Source organism: Dermacentor silvarum, chromosome 9 (assembly GCF_013339745.2).
Source record: "Dermacentor silvarum isolate Dsil-2018 chromosome 9, BIME_Dsil_1.4, whole genome shotgun sequence".
NCBI lineage: Eukaryota > Metazoa > Arthropoda > Arachnida > Ixodida > Ixodidae > Dermacentor > Dermacentor silvarum.
In genome coordinates, this window is record NC_051162.1 from 86087080 (window position 1) to 86111860 (window position 24781).

Genomic DNA, 24781 nt, shown 5'->3' on the forward strand with positions numbered 1-24781 from the left:
GGGAAATATCAGATGAGCTGCATTAGTAAATTACACTTCTACAATACCAGGAAAGCCACTCTTACCTTGAGAGGAGGTGTGATAAGGCTGAGAAAACACAAGGAATACCCGTGGTGACGCCACCTTGAATTTCTCGAACCAGCTAAGCGTAACGTCAAGAATTTTGACGATGTCTGCTACGGCCTGATTATTTTTTTTATCTGTAAAGGTCAACTCAATTGCAATCTCAAGGAGCCAAGGCCTTAACTTAGCAGATTTCACGAACATTTACGGCAGCCGCAAAAGGCCAAACACGATAAAATACTTTGAAATTCATAACCTCACACTGACCTGAAAATACTGAGTTTTTGGCTCGAAGGTAAAAAAATGGAAGTTTGGCCTAGTGATCAATCACTCACTGCAAAAATAAGAAATGTTAGTAGTTTTCACCTGAAACAATGTTATCTTAACTGTGATTTTATGAAACTCTACAACAGTTATTGCGGTTATGGACGTTTAGAGCCATATCTCAAATGGACGTGCGCAGCTGTTCACCCATGAGCCGTTGCTGGGCGTGGTCGTGGTGCTCGCGCTGGGCCTCTTCCTGGGCTCGGTTTTCTGTGGCCTGTTCTTCGTACTCATGCGAATGGTGGGGGCCTTCGGCGGCCGCAAGGTGCAGAACATCACCGGTTACTACATGCTCGCGCTGCGCCTGCACACGGTCACCATGACGCTGCTCACGGGCCTCAACGTGTGAGTATACTCTTGCTATGTTTATACATTAGCGATAACATCATAAGAGGGGAAACCGTGGTAATAATCCAGTGTCATCTACGGTGAGTTGAGTTTGAAGTAACGTCTGCAGCATGTAGGTGCAGATTATAAATGCTCATTTGGACCTTATCAGCAAATAAACGTGTCCTCCATTTACAAAGACACAGATATTGTTGTAGTAGTTGTGGTTGTAGTTTAGTAGTGGCAGTGATGCCTCGGTTGACCAGCTTATTTTGTTCCGTGACTCTGATCGCGAACCGGATTGGCCGTAAACCAAACTAGTTTCCCGTAGGAAACATGCAAATGTGATTAATCCATTCCGACTCTGTGTATTTCACCAAAATTTATTTAAGCACATAAATATTGTTACACGAACGAAGGATTATACACTGCAGACTATTTACAATGAATATTTACATAAGGCAAATGCAGCGCTGGCCAGTTCAGCCGACAGCTCGCGAGCAAGGAGCAGTTCGTCTTCTTCGTCGGGGCGCCAGCGCGCATCGTCCACACGAAACACACAACAGGCATGTAGCAATATGAAAGCAAGTGCTCGGTTCAGTATTGTCCAGCGCAGTGCAGTAAAGTGACCGTGGGACTAAAATAAACGGTCAGATGCTTCTGATGGGAGGGACATGCGGACGTGTGGATGGCAGACGTCTATTGGTGGAGGGGAGAGATACTCTTCAATAATAGTACTTAAAAACACCTTCGAGATCTCTCTGCGCAGTTTAGTCCTCTCTTTTTTTCTCTATTAGCTGCAAGATCAGTTCTGACGAGGCATCTGCGCAGTTTAATTTTTTTTCCTGTGCTCGACAGCCCTACAGAAGTTAGATGAAAGTTGTCGTTCATGAGGTTCAAATCTCGGTGCGTTACAGTTATCACATGGTGTGCTTCTCAAAGAAGTCCTGACACTCATTATATTTTTCTCGAGTATACTTGTAGGTGATAGCATCTCTCCTAACCTCGGACTTCTTATCCTATTTCCTGAGCAGAAAGTTCTTCCACAAGGGCCTTTGGTTGCTCACTTAATTAAGCAATTTCATCCGCAGTCAGCTCTTCTTTGTGGCATGACAATGATCATTACGATGATGATGATCTTTACTCGTCTTTAAAACGGGTCGGCTACAAATACTCCCCTAGCTAGCTTGAGCTAATAATAATTTACTTCGCATCTTGCCTGGATCACCGGCAGCACGTCAGCTGGCGACATGCAATTGCACAACAGCTGCGCCATGACTATGCAGTGCTCATGCGCAGTCCAGGAGCTAAAATGTTGGCACATGATCTATCAGGTGGTATTAGACGCATGTCGAAGAGACGCAGCTATCGCTTTATAAGCAAGTAGCGGAACGGCTAAGGCAGAGTGACTGCAGCGGGCCGCTGTCGGAAGTACACTTGCACGTGGCGTGCACAGCCGGACAAGGGATAGCTTGTCGGCCTGGCAGTTCGCTTGTTTTGATTGAATTCGCCACAGTGTAACCTTGTACTGATCTGTGCCTCAGCTTCTTTTTACCTTATTAAACGTTACTTTGTTGCGTGCGTACACTTCCAAGAATCAACCCGTTTCAATTTATTGCATTCTTGCAATATTGTGCCTGGCTCTTAGGTCTTCCCTTCCTTAATTAAAAGTTCAATCTTTGTATTAGTTACGGATGCCTGTCTCTACCCCGGCTCTACCAATACCTACCCAGCTTTCTTTTTACTAATACTCTAGCGTCTCTTGCTTACTGGACTGTTGGCGAGTTATTGCTTCCATCGACTTTGAAGCCCAGCACTTCTGAAAGGTGGACATGCCTACGGGTTCTTGTGGGATGAATATCTTGGCAGTCTATTACAATGTGCTCAGTCGTTTCCGGAATTTTGCTGCAGCAGATGCACGCCTCCTTCTGTTGCACATACTTGCTTCGGTATGTTCTTGTCCTCAGGCAAACAGCCCGCTGGGGCCTCAATAGCAAGGCACTCTCCTTTGTGTTATTCTACAGATTATTTCGTGCTTGCCATGTTTGTAAATCTCCATGTACCTGTTTTTTGTTTCTTTCCATAATTTGCACCCAATTCACCATTTCTGTTCCTCTCACTTTTTCAGACTCAGGCTCATCAATATTCCAAGTAGCCGGGCTCGCGCGATCGAACTCACACTCACCAAAATTCTGTTTACCTAAGCTCACGTGGGCTCAAACTCACCAAGATCAGACTAAGCCGGGTTCACTTGTACTCAAATTCACGAAAGACTCACAGAATTACAGGCACTCAGTTTATTTCGGATTCGCACAATTACGGACACAATCATTCTAACGAAATCATAGGATCGGACTCCATTAAATCTCAAGGAATCACAGAATACTCATTTGATTAAGGCTCGCACGCTTTCAACTCATATGAATTTCCAGCTCACTGAAGACATCACGGATACAGAGCAATATCAGAGCTCTCTTGTGCATTGAAATTGGAGACGCCTAGGTTGGACGGGCACTTAGCCCGTTAAGCCTATGTACGGCACATTGTGGATCATCTGTTGGCTGTTTATTATTATTATTATTATTATGATTGTTATTATTATTATTATTATTATTATTATCATTATTATTACTATTACTATTGTTATTATTATTGTTATTGCTGTTGTTGTCGTTGTTGTCGTTGTCATTATAATTAGTATTAGTATTATTATTTATTCATTCATTTCACGCAGCGTGTCCCTGGCCTGGCTCTACGGTAGCTCGACTCGGCTGCTGTTGGAGCACGACAACAGTATGAAAGTAATGCACGAAGGTCACCATTTCATGAAGTCCAAAATATTAGACGGCTTGAGCGTAAGTGCGCAGTCTATACGTACTGATAGAGAATGTTCTAAACATGAAGTGCAACTAGAAAAATGCAATGCAAATGCAAGCTGTTGAAGTAGTTACGAAGGTGCTGTCGAGGAGCGAAAGTTGAAACCGCGCGGCAGATCGCCGAAGCTTTCTAAGTCCGGTGACATGTGTGTTGCAAGGCCGTCTCTGATGCTGCATAAATTATAAATAGATTACATCTCTAACTTGTTGTCTATTGCTGCTGTTGTAGTGTGGGTTATTTTTGTACAGGCGCGTGTACAATGCAATGTATATTCGTGGTCCTGAGAAGGAACCCTAGTCCGCGCTCGTGTCGTATTTCTTTCTCGTCCCTTGTTTTCCGCACTGTTCTACGTCACTACGGAATGCCTACTCACCCAGCATCCTTTACTTTTAGGAAACTTCAGAAGATGCGAAGGCCCGCTCAGCAACTGATGGAAAAACAAAAGATATGAGACGTGTTATTCCGTTTCGTTGTTATCCAATACATTGTTTCGTTTTCTTCCGACGGTGGCGTCAGCTGTCGTGCTTGTACCTCTGCCCACTAATCACACACCCTTCTTTGCGCACATTGGTGCTTCGCGCTGAGATCGCGCGATGAATTTAGACATACTCGCCCGAATCACGATCTTAATTAGGTTCTAGTGTGCAGGACCCTTTTACGTGTTTTAATCCTTCTTTTCAAGAATCTGAGACGTTGCCCTTTCCCTATACCACTCATTGCGCGATTCTTGGGCTTTCTTCTCAATTTTCGTCGTGCTCCTTATGCGCCGTGGGTAACCTAGTGACTATGGCGTTGCGCCGCCGAGTTCAAGGTCGCGGTTACAATCCCAGCCACGATGATGGCATTTTTATTGGGGCGAAATGCAAAAAAAAATGTGCAGCGGCCATCGACTATGATTGTCGGGGAAAGCGAATAGTACGAACGAACGTTTTCCTTGCTGAGTCCTGCCATCGAACACCGACAAACCTCCAAACACTGGCAGAAGACTGAAATAAATATATTCGCTTTAGAGGCGCTCGTGCACTCAGGTTTATGTTCACAATAATCAACTACAGGTTGTCAGTATGAATCGGCAGTCCCACACTACGGCGTGCCTTTTAGTCAGATCTTTGTATTCGCTGGTACAACTCAAGATCTTCTTTTTTTCCTTTCTTGCCATTCAAAGTTCAGCCTGTTTATTACAACAGTAGAACGCACTCTGAAAATTTTTGTTGTTCGGTTATTTGGGGCATAGCATATTGGAAAAAAAGGATTGTGTTTTGGGGATCGACGTCCCGAAACATCATAATTGTTATGGCAGACGTCATAGCGGCGGACCCTAGCATAATTTTCACCAGCTGTATATTTTTTCACAACGCGCGATACACCGTAGCGTTTCTTGCATTCTGCCTCCATCGAAATGCGATCAGTACAGTTGGGATCGACCCCGCGACCTCGCGTGCTCGCCAGCGCATTGTCGAGCCATGTGAGCACGACAAACACAGAGGATCACGCTTAATACACGCAAGTTTTTTTTTCTTTTTTTAAGTTGTCCGCATTGAGACCTGTACGGAGGCGTTCTTAAAATGGTCTGACGAAGAATTAACTTACCTGCGTAAGCAGCATCCTTGCATGTTGCGTACGCAGCAGCTGCGCGAGCTAGGCTAAAACTGACTAATGTTCATATTCACAGTGTTTTCCTAGTTGGTTCTTTTATTAGTAGTAGCAGTAGTAATATATTACTATTATTTTTACTATTAGGAGTTGAAGACCTCCGTGGAAACTGCTCGAGCCTCTAGGAAGAGTATCGCCGACCTCGTCAACAACGCGGCAACAGGTAATGCTTACCGTAGGTCTACGCCCGTGTAGTATTTCTCAGCGAAATGTACCAACGTCCGCGAGTAGGCGTTGAAATATTGGACGTCGTGGTGTAACGCCATCTGCACCGCATTTTCGGCGCGAAATTCCAGAAATGCCGGGCTAGACTTGTTTTCTGCCATAATATTTGTTTGTTCGCGCCAAATAAAATACATTTAAAGAGCTGCAAACTACCAGGCGTGTAAAGTGGTTTCTTGTTTTTCCCAGCGAGAGCTGTGAAAAGTGTGGGGTACGTGTGGAGTCTCGAAGGGTCCTATAAAAACGTGGAAGTACAAAGACACGCTAAGTCAGTTTGGAATAATAAAATTCCTTTTCGAAACTCTGTTTTCGTTACTTCCACAGTTATAGGTTGATAATTAAACAACAAAAATAAAAAAAGATCACAGCCGTTTTTTAGGTTTTAAATTTAGCAGCGAAACCCTAGCACGAGTACGTCAGTATGATGTCACAGATCTCAAAGTATCTTTCGCATTTGGTGCCATTTTGGCACATTCTGACTCCATTCTTCGGCAGCCTTAGAACGCTACACAGTGCTTCCTTATAGCCAAGGGTATGGCTGAAAACCGTCTGGCCAGGTAAAGTCATAGTATTACAATTATAAATCTTGTCACTGACCAACAAACGCAGAAACTGACGTTTCGGTGCCCGTACGGACACCTTGCTCACAAAACAAATAAATATGGCCGTCGCTGAATCAGGTTCCATCGCTGAAACAATTGTTTCAGCGATGGACTATACCATATACGTTAATCTATACCAACTATAGCTTAACGTGTCAAGCTATTCCCAAAACAATACGCGGTCTATGAGATGCGCCGTAAGTGGAAGTAATTAATCGGTTCATTATTAAATTATGCGTCGGGTTTCTTTAGGCTACACCCAGATCATGGAACACGAGAGTTTTCGCTTTCTGCTACCTCTGAAACGCGGCTACCACGCGCGGAATTCAAACCATCGTCCTTAGCGATTACTGAATACAGGTGCGATGCAGCTGCACCTGTAAACTGCCAGAAATGCAACACAGACACTTGTTGACACCACAAAATTGAATGGGGGTGCGCAGCGCGCAGAATGCTGATGTCTGTCGCTATGCTAACGAAATTCTCCAATCAAGATAAAAAATAGGCGCTAGGATGTTAAACCTCGTTTAGCTCAACAACAACGCATGACATAGGCGGTGACACTTTGAACCCAAAAAATAAGGAACAAACGCCAGGCATCATGCACGGACATGTACGTACGTAACAGCATGCCTGCAAATTGCCGTTGTAAATTTTATTGCAAGTGGTGCTACTCGTGCCTTTAGACGTGATAGATAACCAGTGCAGTTCCATCGTGCGTGGAATCGTTATGCAAGACAATCGCTCTACTCTCATCACAGCATATCCAGAAAGGTTATGCGATATCAGTGCGTTGCGCATTATCAAATAAGATTGACCAGCGGGCGATGAGACTGATAATAGCAGTGCAATCACAATGTGTACAGATGTATTTCAGCTTAAAGCGGGCTACGGCTTCATCGATACCCAGGAATTTGGGAGATTGGCCCGTCGGCCATCTCTCGAACTTCATCGCAATGCACTAGTGTAACTCAATGAGCTGCATTTTAAAGAATGGGTTATTTCAAAAACTAAGCCTAATTTTACCAACCCTTACCCAGCAACGTCGAGTGAGTGTACTTCCTTTTTATGATGCACGCATTTACGACCATTTGTCATAAATGCGTGTGTTATTAGAAGCGCATACCCTCTCCCCGTCGTTAAGTGAGAGTTCATGATATTCGACCGGTCTTTTCGAATACCATTTTTTAACGCTGCATATTTGTTTACGCTGGCATTCTGCGGTATAGTTTGCGGTGTCCAAAATACCAGCGCATGACCAAAGTATATCTCGTACTACAATGTACATGACTTTACAATGCAACATATTTTAGTCCCCCAAATGTGTCTTCAAGAAGGCGTTTGCATTTAAAATGATGGGCAAGGTATCTCTTTGTACATTTGCGCCTGAACTACGTTAGAGGAGGACATCACCAATTTCAAGATTCCTTTTTCTGTTTGAACCATCAAGCTTTGTTCTGAAAACGCTTTCAGAAATCTGTATGCCTAATGAGTTCCATGTTCTCTACAGTGACGTGTAATCTTCCATTATCAATAAACTCTTAGCTAGTCCCCAGCAGATGTTGTCCACATATCGGGGCGTCATGAAGTCACCTAATTAGGTAACTAGCATCGCAGGTTTCTAGCATTATTCATAATTGCAGTGCTTCAACTTGAGGAAGTGTAGAAAAGGCAACGAAGTAATTCTCTTTTTTCTAACCACTCAAACAGATCCCGCCATGTTAAGAAATTCTCTCATTAACGAAATTTTGGGCTGAAAGTGCGACTTCTTTATACCAGAGTTCGCCTGTGAAATGTCATTCGTGATAAGTGCAAAGGATATGCATGCGCAAAGCTCTGTATCCGCTTTCACTATGAAAGAGGAGATACTTATTTGTCCTTCTTTTTTGTGTTTGCTGTTCTTTTTTTTCAGACTACTTGAACAATCTGCCGAAGCACGTCGGCCTGATCCTAGAAAAGTCTGGTCTTCCGTCGGAAGAGCAAGTCAATGATCTCGATAACTGTACGTAACCTAAAATTGGGCGATGTGTGTTTGACGCAGAAACACAGATATTGATTTTTTTGCATGAGGGGGAGTTCACTGAGGTTCGGCGCTGACGTAGTCTCGATGGCTGTAGCCAGTTAAGCCTGTCATGACCTGCAGCCTTGCCGCTATCCTTGAAAAGAAACGTTTACAATCATTACAGTCTCTGGTAATAGTAAACGGGGCAGAAGCTTGGAGGTTAACAAAGAAGCTTGAAAAGGTAAAGAACGCACAACGAGCGATGGAACGAAAAATGGTAGTCGCCACTTTGATACACCGACTAACCAAAATTACTGCCTCATTGCCTGCATCCTGGCGTCCAACTTTGACGCGTAACGACGTAACATTCTTCTTTGCGTGTATGCATAACCAGTGTACAAGCTTTAAACAGTACACTAAGTGCGCAGACCATAGAGATAGTCCAAGCATTCCAGCTTTTTATTGACATGTAAGGGAAGCAAGCCTAAAAGGGGACTAAGGATTTCGCAATGAGCAATATGGGACGAAACATGCTGCGTGGCATACACCGAACAAGCAGCGCCTCATTGCGTGGCGCAAAAAATAATGTAAATTATTTTTTGCAGTTTGCAAGGACGCGGCTAATGTAAGTATTACCGTCGTAAGCAGCACGCAGCTTTCTTCTCATCGCCGTTAACGCTGCTTGAGAAAGCCATATAGCATTACTCATTACTCAAAAAAAATATTTTGCGGATGTACGCAATCTGAGCAACTGAAACATATCAACGACAGCGAAGCTCTTTAAACGACTTCTAACGCTCTTCAGAAGTACCAGAACTCTGACGAGTGATTTATTAATAATGCATCTATCTATGTTTCTATCTATCTATTGAGCAAGTAAAGAAACAACCAAATAACTGTGCTCACATTCTCGTAAACTCATTTACTTTGCAGGACAACAGCGTGCCTCAGGATGAACGCGTAAAATTCGACACCTGCGCCACGGCATGCGCTGATCTTTTGCCGGTACTGCGCGGATTTCCTTCTTGCTTTTATAAGGGGGCTTGAGGACCATGCTTTGAGCAAAATGCAAATACCGCTCTATTCAGCGTGCGATGTCACGTACTTTGGTTTAACGGCTGAGAAGGCCGAATTTAGTCAGCAGTCCTGCGCGGCGGCGCCTATCACAATCATGCATTGGATTCAGACTTTGAACCTGCTTCTTCGATCATTTAACAAGGCGGCACGCGTATAAGCGAATGAAGGTTCCACATGAAGCGTGTCGATTATTGACGCTTGGTTATAAATGGGATTGATCCTTCCTTACCTGAGAGGGTCTTTCGAAAAAACGTTGAGCGCCTATGTTAGCCGAGTGATAATTAGGTGCTGTGCTTCTTGCATCCCGTTGTGCGTACAGTGTAGGGTCGATACAAATCGTGCAACTTGCGACGTCGCAGGATGTGACAGATGCATCGCAAGAGGTCATGTCAGAGCTTCGCAAGACGGTGGAAGAATACAACAGAGGTGTGTGAAGAAACGTTGCGTTTTACTTGCAATATTTCGATAACGCCGTTACCATAATTTTGTCATCCTTGACTGCTTTATGAAACACTAAATGTTTGTTCATAAATCGCGCTTCTTCTATAATAGCAATTGGGTCACTGATACCAGTAGAGTAAAAGTATAGTAAGCCAGAAATATAGGCAAATATGAAAGGGAGGGCGGGGATGCCGCCAAGAAATTCCCACGCCAGCTCTCTCTGATGGCACGAATTTCAACAGCATGTATTCGGTAATTAATCGCTTATCGGCAAAGAAGGACCCAAGTTGGTCCAACGGTTTTCTTTTAATCATGTACCCTCAGCGCAGCAGCGTCGACATCAATTGGAAAGGGGGCATTTATTTTTTTTATTTCAGGCGCCCGTAAGGGCTAAACACACATGCCCACCAAAGAAGTGTTCAGTGATACTAAATGTTCATCAGGAAAACGTATTGTTAAGTATCAGGTTTCTTGATTTCTACTCATCCATAACAATTTATCGCAGTTTAGGAAAATTCGCTGTTTCCTTTCAAATTGATGACGATGGTACCTATTAAAGCACGGACTACCCAGTGACCCAAGTTGGCGGGAAAATGGTTAGACAGCCAGACAGACAGCAAGATAGGCTGAAATTTAAGTCTACTAAAAGCTACCAAATAATGCACATCGCATTAAAATTGCGTGGAAACCATCGACTATGACTGATTTTAGTGTAAATGAATAGACCGAACAAACGAACGTTTTTCCTTTTTTCTTGCCGAGCCCGACCACCGCCCATCGACCACCAGCCACGACGACGGCCGAAAGAGCCAAGGAGAGCTAGTAGCTTTACAATTCTGACTAACTTATTCCGCTGATGTAATGTTGGGGAGGCTAGCGTGAGATCGCATAATGCATCGTAATCTTGCTGTTCCCGGCAACCCTACCCAGCCGGTACGACTGCCATCCGGGACCTCCAGCCAGGCAACTCCTGGAACTCCAACAAACAGAAGTTGGCAACATTATACTCAGAGGTAAGAGTAACTATTTATTAGTGTGGGTTTTACCCAATTGTACCTAGCGCACGGTGCCCAATCGGAACCATTGAAAGTGATATGTTCTATTTTTATCTTTTTTTACGTTATAACCAAAAAGAATATACAAAGAAATCTCCTCACTGCGGTCGTATGCAAGCTGTCTTTTCGGGACACCAACTCATTTTGGCCGCTCAAATTAGCTTTATCACATTTATTGCATCTTAAGATGATTAAATACCGGGTATTTCACAAAATGTGACAGAAATTCCTCAAAATAAGAAAGACCAGATAATTAAATGATATTTTCTTGGTTGCTTTTGCCATAGAGCAACACGTTTGACCACGACTAGGTATAATAATTGGACAAGTAATCGTGCAAAATAGACTAACTTGAAGCAACCAAGCCGTATGCCAACTAGGTATCATGTACAATTATTTTACGGCCCTGTGAAGCATGGCGCATAACGACCGACTTATGCTTTCAAGCACTTGTTGCATAAAGTTTTTCACGAATGCTGTAATTTGTCCACAAATATATAACGTCGCGTGCTCGTTGATCATAATGTCCTTGACATTTCCGTCAAAATTGTTCTTGATGATAGGTGCATGTAGTTCTATTAGGATAGCGGGATAAATTCCGCACTGTTTGTGAAACGCACCTTTAACGCTCCGGAGCACTTGAATTTACCCCAAAAGCTGTATATACCACACAGTTTATACCTCGCGTACGAAATGCCCATTATGTTTTCCTTTTTTCCTTTTCGCCAAATTTAAACAATAGGTGCCTAGTTTAGTTATCGTTAACACAGGGTTAACCAACTACAATCCTAGTAATAGGATTTATGAAAATATGCAGAAAACTATCAGGTTCAGTAAATATTTGAGAAGCTGATAATTAAGGCAGAAGCATTGAAATTTCACAACGCATTTCACTAATCATGTTCCCTTTTTTTGTTAAATATACTCTGCTTGGCATAGATTTATCTCGGGACACTTTGAAACAACACTTGCAAACAGCCCATAACGGCCGTATAACGCTTTCGAGCGCATGCTTAAGGATTTCTTACAAACGCTGTAGCAAACTAATGCTCTTGAAACTTTGGCCACACGTCACGCATATGATGCCCCCTGTGCTCTCAAAAATGCGTACTTTGTGGCACGTTGCACTTTTTCAGGACGTCGAGTAAACTTCCTGCATGGTCTCTAAAGTGTATGCTTCCAAAACTCTAGAATGCTATTATAAGCACTATTCTACAGAGCTCGTAGCTAACCTACACATTTCAAGCTTTCTGAATGTGTCACCCATAAGATCATCCCAATTCTCAGCAAATATTGAATTGTTACCACGTTTGGCTCCCAGGGCAGTGGATGAATGTTGTAAGCGCTTTATATAATGTCTTTAACCAGCAAAAAAACGAAAAAACGAAAAACAAGCGTTAAGCAATTTTCATACAGCTCCTAATGAACTCTGACTGGAGATTTTCCTGCACATCACACTTAAGATTCCCCACATTCCCTTTACATAAAGAGTGCGCGAATCATCTGGTTCTCCCAGAACTCACTGAAAACGCGGATATACCGGTATACCTATAACGTTTTCGAGGGTTTCCAGTCGGACTAACAGTTTCGCTGTAAACTAGTTGCAGCAGATGAAAGTGGCACTTGCATGTTCTCCCCTACACGTGCGGTCACGTGGTATGTGGGCTTAGGAGCAGATAATTTGCCAACAAGCCTTCATATTGCCACCTGGTGTTTCTGAGCCAGCAAGTGGTCAGCATTGCGTGCTCAGCAAAAACGGCGAAGAAGACGACGAAGTCGAAGACCCCGCGCCAGCTGGAGAACCGTCCCTTCGTGTCTGGCATTCTTCGTGTCTGGCTGCTGGTACTGTTGTTTGCTCTTGCCTTAGCGCGTGACAAACTGGTGGAGGTGCTGGGTAATCTAATCTATGCACCAAACCCCTCCGAGCAGCAGGAGCTCCAGTCCTGTACCGGTGGTTACGCCTATACACCGCACCAGCAGAAGGATACGTGGACAAGCCCCTGAGTTTGGACTCCCCCCAGAGACAATGGCAGCTCCGACCACCCCAACCGGTATGGAAGGCACTACGCCGATTCATTGTACGCTACTCAATCCGCGAACGCCGAATCCCTTCCACGGTGCCATGCATGAGGATGTTAAAGATTGGCTGGTGCACTATGAAGGTGTTGCCTCGTTCAAGAAGTGGGACGACGCAGAGAAACTGAAAAACGTATATTTCAGCCTTGACGATGGCGCACGTGTTTGGTATGAGAACCGTGCAGATGCCCTAACTTCCTGGGAAGAATTCAAACGCTGTCTTTTTCAGACGTATGTGAGCCCTGATCGCTGAGAACAAGCGGAGCGTGATCCCCAGTCCCGTATACAAATGCACAACTAAGGTATCGCAATGCATGTCGAGGACATGACGCGTCTCTTTCGACGAGCCGACCCCAGCATGTCGGAAGAAAAGAAGGTGCGGTACCTGATGCGCGGAGTGACAGAGCAGCTGTTCGGCGGTCTCGTGCGCAGTCCTCCCAAGACTGTGTCAGAATTTATTTCCGAGGCCGTCACCTTGGAACAGGCTCTTCGACAACGGGCACCATCATACGAACGCCAAGTGAACGCTGCCTCACCTACGGACTTCTTCGGAGCGCTCGGGGGCCACGTCGATTTCTTTCGAGAGCTCATCCGTTCCGTAATCCGCGGAGAACTCCAAAAAAATGTGGTTGATCCCTCTTATATAGGAATCGGTATAGAACACGAAAGTGAAACGTGTCTTCACAGAAGTGGTGTAATGTTTATTGCACATTGATATATAATGTCTATTGGTGTTTTGTGGCTAAAGCGCCCTTAGGAGTTGATGCACCCACGCTGACGCCTGGTGGCACGTCTCCTCCATCACGACTACCAACGTCGATGACCATGAGCAACCGTCGTGCATATGGAAGCTGCACTACGCTGCACACGCTAGCACAACGCGAAAGACGAAGCACGTAACTGACACACTAATACAACGCGCAAGACAAAGCACGTAACTGAATCGTCACCGAGTCAAATCAGCGCGTACAGCGCGTCGTAATGCAGCCTCCGCGATCAACTTCAGAAACATTTTCAGAGCTAATTGCGGAGGCCACGCTCCGCTGTGCTGAGTACGGTGAACGCCACCTAGGTGGCGTTGGTAGTGCTTCTTGATGCCAGCGTCCCTTCGAATGCTGGCATCGAGGCGTCGTAGTTATAGTGCCTAGAATATACTTACTAGTGTGCCGACCGCCGGGCGTTTCCAATGGGAGACGCTGGCACCGCCGGTGATGCCTTCCACCGGAGACCCCAGACGGCGACACTGTTTGGGACCGTGCTAACCGAGCGGCGCATCACGCGTCACTTGCGCTTCGGGTGCACTTCGGATGCGCGTTCGTAAGCGCAGTCGGTTGCGGCGCGTTGTAGCTTTCGAGCAAGTAGCATGTGGTGCCTCCGCATGTCATTGCTGGGTTTCTTTCTGTGCGCGTGGTTCGCACTTGTGTCTGTTCACGGACGGAACCGAGATGTCGTCGCAGAAAACGAGGTGTAAACACAGCACCTGTTTTGTCCCATATTGTACAACTGGATACCGCTCAAACAACGAGCAAGTCTCAATAATTATTCAGCGCGCCTGTTGACTGGCCAGAACGTTTTGCCGAGTGGGAGAAGAATATAAGAGGGCTGATCGAAGGCTAACTCTGGCGGCTGTCGCTTGTGAGAAACACTTTAATAATTGCTACATTGAGCGCTCCTTCAAAATTAGTCGACAGCGTGTCACCCATGAAAATGTGCCCTGTTTAATTACCGTCATTTATGTTAATTAATTTAATTTATGGTAATTAGATACAACTTGGTGCGAATTTAGCATTTCTGGACATGTCTCGCATATAATAGTTTACTGTCGAAAAAAGCTACACTTCTTCGGAAACCACGTATTTATTTATTGGTATTTTTCGCAGAAAAACCCCGTATCGTGTAGCGTTATAATGATAACTGTGCCTACGATCGTTTGTAAGTGCAACCAAATCATATTCTTTCGATTACGCTTTGCATCTCAACCAACACTCCGCAGAACGAAACGGGCTGGGACAGCCCATTGGCGTCTGTCGCACACGCGCGCGTTGGCTAGAGACGCCGCTCGGCATAGCACGGTCCGTACGGCTATCGCCGTCTGGTGGCCGCCGGCGGAAGGCATCATCCTCCGTGCCACCGGAAAGCCCGCGGTCGGCACACTAGTAAGTATATTCTAGGCACTATATCGAAGTGCTGAGACCACCGAAGCGTTCACTGTCGGTGCGCGTTAGTGTCATAATGCAGTACTTCTCTTTTCTGCTCGTAGGCGGCGGCACCGCCCCGAGCTGTCGGCACCCTCACAGCCGACGCTCAGCTCCTTGTCCAGCGTTGTCCATGACGAAGAGAACCACCCTTCAACACAGAAGCTGAACCGCTAAGAACTGACAGCCCCCGTATGTCATATTCGCAGGCTTTGCGGCAACCTGCCACACCTTCCTCCCCGCTTCGCACCGCGTCCCCGGCCATACTACAGCCCGACCAAGCGGCCTCGTATTACCACGACCACCGACAGGCCCCAAGGAAATCAGACGTGTGGCGGGCACCTGATCGCCGTCCCCTTTGCTTTCACTGTGGCGAAGCTGGGCATGTCTACCGACAGTGCTCATATCGAGAGCTCGGACTACGTGGATTCTCAGCAAACTCGCCGTGACCTGGGTTCGGCCAGCGTCCTCCGGCAATTGAAAAATACGTTGCCCAGCAGCGCGGATCCTCATCAGCTCGACACCAATCACGCTCCCCTTCGCCGCGGCGATTTTCTCCGACTCGCCATACGTATTCGAGCGTGGTGCAGGGTCGGTCGCCCAGCCCGCGCCGGGAAAACTAACCACAGCGGCCTTCGGGGGCGAGGCCGCTCTGTCTGGACGTGCTCAAAGACCCCTGCTGACGCGTACGCGGACCGACGATATATCTACGACAACAGTACCTGCTGATTATGGAAGACGAATTTCCTTGGACATTCCGGTATTGCTCGACGGTCGTGAATTGACTGCTTTAGTGGACACTGGAGCGGATTATTCAATAATCAGCGAAAAACTGGCCACACTTCTAAAGAAAGTGACGACGCCTTGGAATCAAACGCCAGTTCGTATAGCTGGCGGGCACATCTTCACACCACTCGGCATGTGCACGGCACGAATAGATAGATATTCGCGGCTCTACGGTTGTTGCCAGCTTGAGCATTCTCCCTCAGTGTTCTCGAGACCTAATCATCGGCATGGACTTTCTCAGAGAGCACGGAGCTATCACAGACATTCGACAACGCCTCGTCACTTTCTCGACAAAGAGCGCCGCAACGACGACAAACACCATCCACCCTCGAGCACCTCTTCGTGTCATCGACGACGCTGTCACGTTACCACCGCTTGCAAGTATCGTGGTTCAAGTGGCATGTTACATACTCTTACACGGTGAAGCGGTTGTAGAAAGCAATCACTCTCTCCTGCTTTCTCAAGGTGTTTGCGTAGCAAGAAGCCTTTTTGATCTCCATCATGGCCACTGTGACGTTCTTGCCACGAACTTCAGCTACGAACACTGCCACCTTTTTCCCGGTACTGTCATCGCCTACGCCCACCCGATCACCGATGCCACTGAATATTTTGCTTCCGAGGCAATCGGCACTGCAGAAGCACCTCTGCGCAACGTCGACATTAGTGCAACGCTTCCTGAAGACAACAAACAACCCCTGCGTGAGCTGTTGCTCGAGTTCCACTCTTTATTTGCACGGTCGTCGAAGATACGTCAAACATCGATTACGGAACATCGTATCATCACCTATGACGACGCGCACCCCATACGGCAGCAGCCTCATCGTGTTTCCCCGACCGAACGACATGCCATTCAAACGCAGGTGAAGGAAATGCTTCAAGACGGCGTAATACAGCCTTCATGCAGTCCCTGGTCATCGCCAGTTGTGCTTGTTAAAAAGAAAGATGGCACTGCTTCGGTTTTGTGTTGACTACCGGAAGCTAAACAACGTCACAAAGAAAGACGTGTACCCATTGCCTCGTGTCGACGATTCTCTGGACAGGCTGAGGGGCACGAAGTATTTCTCCTCTATCGACCTGTAAAGTGGCTACTGCAAATTGAAGTAGATGAGCGGGACCGCGAGGAAACTGGCTTTGTGACTCCGGACGGCCTTTACGAATTTAGAGTACTCCCTTTCGGCCTCTGTTCCGCTCCAGCCACATTCCAGCGAATGATGGATACCGTTCTCGCTGACCACAAATGGAAAAGCTGCCTCATCTATCTCGATGATGTCGTTGTCTTTTCGGAAACATTTGACGAGCACCTTCGACGCCTTGGGGATGTACTTGCATTCTTCTCTGGCATTCTTCGTGTCTGCCTGCTGGTACTGTTGATTGTTATTGCCTTAGCACGTGACAATATGCTGCCTCATGGCATCAAGGCTGCCAATGTTGAGACAACTGAATCAGAGAGATGAATCAGGGCATCCTCTTATTTTCTTTGTTCCGCTCAGTGTTATGCCTAGCCACAGTACAAAAACACAAACTTACGAATTGTGCAACAATGTACTGTAACGCTCAAATGCTCTCGCATTCTTATAGATAGTCAGTGTACTGTTACGCTGAAATGCTATCGCATTCTCATAGTCAGCAGAGGTTAATTATACGATATCCGCCCCCCCCCTTCCCAGGTCAAAGCGAAAGATTTTCCCACCATGTCCGACTTCGGCATCCTGGCTCTCCTCAATCCCTACGGTGACATCTTCGAGAGAGGGTGAGTGGCGGGAGACGCGAGTTTAAAGGTTTGTCCAGCGATTAGCCCGTATATTGTGGTCAATCAACTTCTGTGGTTAATCAACTTCGGAAGGAACGATGTTGGGCAAGCAATTGCATTGAGAAAATTGCATAGCGCTTCGGAAAACGTTCGATTAAACAGTTTCTGACTTTCTATCTATTAAGTATTAAAATTTCCCGCTTACTTCACATGCCCCGCAATACAAAAAAATGTCACGTGACATGCCCGCTTGCGCGCCGGGATTGCAGTGCTCCCAAACGTTCCGCATACAAACATAGCATTTAGCAGGGTAGGCTACCGCTTACAAGGCGACAGGGCAGGGACACAGGCGTTGGCTGTGCGATTTGTGCCAGCAACCGTTATCGCCTGCGCAGCGATAACAGTTTCCCTGTCTCCTTTTAAGCGGCAGCACGCCAGGTTAAATGCTATGGTCGTTTCTACGCCGAACGTTTGGGAGCACTGCAATCACGGCGCGCAAGTGGGCATGTCACGTGGTATTTTTAAATGCGAAGCATTTCTTGCCGGCGGCTCTGTTCGTCCCTCCATCCGCCGTGCGGCGTCCACACCCACACTGTGCATGCGCATCCTCCTCCCCCTCCTCTCCTTGTCTCACCTCCTCTCCTCTCGGCATCCTCCTCTCCTCTCCGACGCTCCTCTCCGGATTGCGCAACGAATGGCAGCACCTGCGGCTCCGCGCGCGATAATGCGAAGCAGCTTAGGTTACAGGCGCGACGGTCCGCTGCCACGAAACGGCAGTGGCGACCAGGCCTATCCCGAACTTCGAGTCGACCCCATGGCTGCTTCGCATACTACACAGGGTTCCCCTACGGGAAGATGGTGTAGTTTTTTTTTTGTTTTTCGTGGGCATCTGTAGTAAGCGGGATAATTTATTACTTAATAGATAGAAAGTTATGAACTGTTTAATTGGACGTTTTACAAAGCGTTCTGCAAATTTCTCAATGCAATTTCTTGCCTAACTTCGTTGCTTCAAAAGTTGATTAATTATGCAATTAAACAGAATACAAGGAAGTCGCAGTTTCGCCCGACAGGCGAAGCATCGATTGCAATAGCAAATTAGTGGAGAGCTATACAAAGTAAGGATAGTAATTGTATCGACCCTATAAACTTGTAAACATAGGCATACAAACTCAATTAACAAGCATGGTGTCACGTGCACACAAGCACACATTAACACATCTCACTCGATGACCAGGGGAACTCGCTGTCAAAGCGCTGGAGTGAGGAATCGCGGCAGCAGCAGCGAGCGAATTGACCTTCGTGCTGCGTCTTGCTTCAACGCTTACTAAGCCGCCGAAACAGGGCAAGACGGACTGTGCCCCGTCGCAGATGGCTTTCAAGATACAGCGCGCGGCCGCCAGAAGTATAGAGAGGGAAGGGAGTGAGGGAGGAGGAGGCCGTTGTACTTCGGGCGGGCTGCTGCATCTTGGAAGCCATCTTAGTCAGGGACACAGTCCGCAGTGCGCTGTGTTATCGCGGCCGCCCGGTCTATTAAAATTTCGCGTTTTGGGGTCTCGTGCGTTTGTGCACGTCAATGTACATGTACGTTTCAGTCGCTTCAAGGGGCGAGTAGCACGAACGGAAAGTGCGTACTGCTTGAAGCCATGCGAATCCAAGACAATGACAAAGCCGCCTGTGTGGTACAAACTCGTTGGGTACAACAAGCTAAGCGGCTAAGCCTTGTTCCCTCGATATCGAGAACCAATCTCAAGAACGCCAGAACTTTGCTGCACATAAAATGTAGTGAAAGTCTACAACACCATACGGGTTAGTCACTCTTTAGGCCTAACACTGGTAGGTCGCGTGCCACCATGTGTTAGGCGATCAAGCAGTTTCGGTACAACGGAAATCTCAGTGGGACCTCGGGAAAAAAAAGCGCTTCTGCGGTAAAAAAACTACGAAATCACCCAAGCGAAGCCTATGTTGTGCGCCTGTGCAGATTCTTGCGTAACCTAAGCCACTTGTGTATAACTGATTTCTAAAACTCATTATATATATATATATATGAACGAGAAGAAAGGGAACCGAGGGGTCCGATTTTTATTACCATATCATAAGAAGCCAACAAACAATGACACCAAGGACAACAGTTGTTGTCATTGGTGTCATTGTTTGTTGGCTTCTTATGATATATATATATATATATATACGTGTGTGTGTGTGTGTGTGTGTGTGTGTGTGTGTGTGTGTGTGTGTGTGTGTGTGTGTGTGTGCGTGCGTGCGTGCGTGCGTGCGTGCGTGCGTGCGTGCGTGCGTGCGTGTGCTGCACTTTCTTTTTCTTTCGCAGCTTGGGCTACGGGAGCAACGCGTGCATCGCGGCTTTCGTACTGCAAGTAGTGGCGGCGTTCAGCTTTGCCGTGGGCGCCTGGATACATGACCCCGAGGTGCCTCCAAACAAGCGCAGTGTGCTCTCCAACCAGACCGGCGTCACGCTAGTCGTGTAAGTCGCTATGTTTACATTTTTACACTTTCTTCAGTCAAATGAATACAAATCAATTTTTGAAAATATGTTTGAGAAAAAAATCACCGCCCCTTCCACACCGTGAAGATGGTCGAACAGCGAAGTTGTGGATTCGCGGCCGTTTGGCTGGCACGAACGGCGCTACTTGTGGGGGATGGGTCGCCTCGGCGTCCACGAGCGACGGCGTTCCTAGCGCGTTGCGGTGGTGGGACGAGTCGGCTTCCATGGGCGACGGCGTTCCTAGCGCGTTTTTATACCCCGGTGCCGCTCCTGCTCATCCCCGGCGCGCGCTCCGTTTAGTTGGCTCCTCTCCTATCGGTGAGGGGGTCACGTGACTTCTCGAGCTATGCTCCTGCGCGACGGCGCCGGCATTAACGACGCCGCTCGACTAAGAACAGCTCCGCTGTTAAAAATTCCTTCTAGGCACCACTTCTCATTTTATATGAAAATCTCACGTTTTGTTAACCTACCATGACTTATGTCTGAAATAGACAGGAATCACAGAATTTTAACACGACATAGAAAAACTTTACCTCTACAATACATGCACGCGATTCTGTACGTAGCGTTTCAACGGCTGCAAGGTTGCTTGTGATGAGTGAAGGTGGAGTTGAAATCATCGTGCTTCGACATTTCTTTTATTATAATTGAGAGAACATGGCAATTGAGGAACATGGCAATGTGCAGAAGCCTTAAAAACTATATAAACGACTCACTGGTCTGGCACTGCCGCAAGCCACAATGCGGTAGTAATTGAATTATTTTGCTTGAAATGCTGCAGAATATGAGGCACTATGTCATACACGTTGTCACAAAAATATTAAGAAGTTAGCCAACGACCGCCATCCTTACGAAGATATGTTTCTTGTTTGTGTAAAATTAGGGAAAACAGGATATGCATAACTATGTACACTGTACGTTAAAGGGTTAATATACAAGACAGCTTCACAGGGTGATGCAGATTTGAAGAGACTGAGAAGAGGTTTATTGGCGGTGTCCGTCAAGGACGCTACGAGTTCCAAGAACGGCGAGGCAGCGTGGAGCACCGTCTCCAAAAACACCAGCGACCAACAGCGCGAGCAGAGCGTGCCGAGCGTTGGCGATGCCGCTGGACGGAGGCGCGTCTTCACAATCGCCCCCGCAGAAAAAGAGCCATCCTGGCGACCTAAGTTGTTGTTGGCAGAGGGTCATGGTAGGGCTTGAGACGCGCCACGTGGACGAGGTCACGTCCACGCCGGCGCATGTCGTCAGATGGAGAAAGTGGCTCAGTGAGAAAATTCACCGGGGACGTTCGCTCCAAGACGCGGTAAGGTCCTTCGTACTTTGGAACGAGTTTTGAGGAAAGGCCCGGAGTTTGGCAAGGAATAGCCAGCCATACAAGAGACCCTGGGGCATACGTGGGACTGGGCAGTGAGTCGGCGCGTCGATCTTCCTTCTGGTGCTGTTTTTCTTGTGACGTAAAGATGCGCGCGAGCTGGCGGCACTCTTCGGCTTGTCGGGCAGCTTCGTACACAGGTGGGCACTCGGAAGCGTCAGGACGGTATGGAAGGAGAGTGTCGATGGTATGCAATGGCTCCCGTCCATATAGGAGGAAGAAAGGTGAAAATCCCGTTGTAGTTTGTATCGCGGTGTTGTATGCGAACGTTACAAGCTGAAGTACGCTGTCCCAGTTACCATGATCAGATGCCACGTACATGCGAGCATATCACCGCGAGTGCGGTTAAACCGTTCCGTGAGCCCATTAGTTTAAGGATGGTAAGCCGTGCTCGTGCGATGAATAATGTGGCATTACGAAAGCAGAGCTCCGACGACCTCGCAGAGGAAGGCGCGACCTCTATCACTGAGAAGTTCTCGAGGAGCGCCATGTCGAAGGACGAAGCGATGCAGGACGAAAGAGGCTATATCCCGCGGTGTAGCATTCGGTAGAGCAGCAGTTTCGGCGTAGCGTGTCAAATGGTCCACAGCAACTATGATCCACCGATTGCCATCCGGTGTCATGGGAAGCGGGCCGTAGAGGTCAATGCCTACGCGATCGAAGGGTTTGGCAGGGCACGGAAGCGGCTGCAAGGCGCCAGACGTACCTAAAGGTGGTAACTTACGACGTTGACAGTCAGGGCAGCACTGAACAAACTTTCGTACAAAAGTGTACATTCCCCGCCAGTACTAGTGATGGCTTATACGTTCGTAAGTCTTAAACACTCCGGCGTGGCCACATTGCGGATCGTCGTGAAAATAGGCACAAATTTGGGATATTAAGCTGCGGGGAATGACTAGTAGCCATCTACGGCCTTCGGGAGCGTAGTTCCGTCGGTGAAGCAGCTGATCACGAATGGCGAAATGAACAGCTTGGCGTCGGAGGGATCGGGATACAGGAGTCGTCGATGATCCAGAAAGATAGGCGAAAAGAGAAGCGATCCACGGGTCACGGCGTTGTTCGGTGCCAATGGAGTCTAGGTCAAGAGATGACAGGGGGTGAGCGCAAGTGGTTGCGCAGGCCGAGTCGGGAGGTAGAGGTGAACGGGACAGGGCATCTGCGTCAGTGTGCTTGCGTCCACAGCGGTAGATGACGCGAATATCGTACTCCTGGATTCGGAGTGCCCAGCGTGCTAAGCGGCCAGATGGATCTTTCAACGTGGCGAGCCAACAAAGCGCCTGGTGATCCGTTACTAGATCAAATGGGTGGCCGTATAAGTATGGGCGGAACTTTCCAAGCGCCCATCCCAGAGCCAAGCACTCTTTTTCAGTTACGCTGTAATTGGCCTCTGCTTTTGTCAGCGTACGACTCGCATAGGCGACCACGTATTCGGAGTAGCCGGGCTTGCGTTGCGCGAGGACGGCGCCAAGACAGACCCTGCTGGCGTCTGTATGCACCTCAGTTGCAGCTGTCGTGTCGAAATGGCGAAGAATAGGTGGAGAGGTAAGAAGACGCCGCAGTGTAGCAAACGCGGCGTCGCATGCAGGAGACCAGGAGTAGAGGTCCGCGCCACCGCGTAGGAGCTGGGTCAAGGGCGACATGATCGATGCGAAATTGCGGACAAAGCGCCGGAAATATGAGCACAGGCCCACAAAACTGCGTAGTTCTTTGACGCAGGCTTCGGGAACTGAGCGACTGCACGAAGTTTCGAGGGGTCCGGTAGAACGCCTTGCGTGGACACGGTGTGGCCTAAGATGGTCAGCTCCCGCGCGGCGAAGCGGCACTTCTTGAGGTTCAGTTGCAGGCCAGCCTTGGTGAGACACGTCAAAACATGGCGAAGGCGAAGTAGGTGGGTCGGAAAGTCAGGCGAGAAAACCACGACATCGTCGAGGTAACAAAGACACATAGACCACTTGAGGCCACGCAGCGTATTGTCCATGAGTCGTTCAAACGTGGCAGGCGCGTTGCAAAGTCCAAAGGGCATCACGTTGAACTCGTATAGGCCGTCAGGTGTAATAAACGCCGTTTTCTGGCGATCGGCTTCAGCCATTGGAACCTGCCAGTAGCCAGAACGCAAGTCTAGAGACGAAAAGAATTCCGCGCCCTGAAGGCTGTCAAGGGCGTCGTCGATGCGCGTCAAAGGATAGACGTCCTTGCGCGTGACCTTATTCAATCGACGGTAGTCAACGCACAAGCGGATAGACCCGTTCTTCTTGCGAACGAGAACGACAGGAGATGCCCAGGGACTGTGAGATGGCTGGATAACGCCACGGCGTAGCATATCGTCGACTTGGTCGTTGATGACGCGACGCTCGTCGGCGGAGACTCGGTACGGTCGCTGACGCAACGGCTGGTGCAAGCCGGTGTCAATGTAGTGCTGCACTTCCGACGTTCGGCCCAATTGCGGCTGAGACACATCGAAGGAATCTCTGAATTGGTGTAGAAGCTGAAGAAGCTCGGAGCGTTCGGCAGGGGTTAGTGTAGTGGCGTTGGAACCGGAAAACATGTCACTCGATGACTCATCATGCGTTGAAAGGGCGAGGAGTTCGTGCGAGTCAAGATGAAAAGAGTCGTCTGGCACGGTAACAAAGAACGAAGAGTCAAGCTGTTCCACGCGGCCGATATATTCGCGGACAAGCAACGTAATCGACGCAGAAAGCGGATTGTACACAAAAATATTGCTGATGCCGGCGGCGATATCAAGCGTAGCAAAAGGCAGTGGAACTGCTTTGCGACTTATAAAGATGTCAGATGGCGTAAAGAAGACCGTCGCATCGGTGACGGCATCGCAGACGACTGGGACAAGGGCAAAAGAGCCAGGTGGAATGTCGGTGTCCTCACGCACGACCAGTTTAGGCGGCTGATCAAGAGCGTCGTGGGATGGTGCGTCACACAGCGGCGAAATTTCAACTTCAGCTCGTGCGCAGTCAATGACGGCATTATGACGGGACAAGAAGTCCCACCCCAGGATGCCGTCAGGTGAGCTGGCAGGAAGAACAAAAAACTCGACAATGTACAAAACGCCTTGTAAAAGCACACGGGCAGTACAGGCTGCGAGAGGTGTCACGTGCTGCGCGCTTGCCGTGTGAAGCGACAGTCCAGACAGCGGCGTGGTCACCTTGCGCAGCGAACGGCAGAGTTTGGCGGCTATAACAGAAACGGCGGCGCCGGTGTCCACAAGCGCAAAAGTAGAAATACCTTCGACAGATATTGCGACCATGTTAGCAGGAGAACAGCGAGGACTTGGGCAGTTCGAAGATGGCGCAGTTCTTGCCTCGCGAACTGCGGCGCTTAGTTATCCTGGTCGGAGGGTGCGGCTCGGCGACGCATTGGGGAGAGCGATCGTCGACGAGGAGATGTGGATCGGCGCGACGGAAATTCAGGGAGGTCAGAAGAAATGTAGCGCTGGGAGGGACC

At 47.9% G+C, this 24781-nt stretch overlaps 1 protein-coding gene across 1 annotated transcript in view; it reads left to right on the forward strand.

Annotated features, from left to right (window-relative positions):
* Positions 1–19109: 19109 nt before the first annotated feature.
* Positions 19110–24781, forward strand: part of LOC119464833 (uncharacterized) — a 33907-nt gene continuing 28235 nt past the window's right edge. The window contains exons 1-2 of the mRNA XM_049655345.1: positions 19110–19144; positions 19777–19929. Coding sequence (XP_049511302.1) covers positions 19110–19144; positions 19777–19929 — 188 coding nt within the window. The remainder of the gene's footprint in view (positions 19145–19776; positions 19930–24781) is intronic.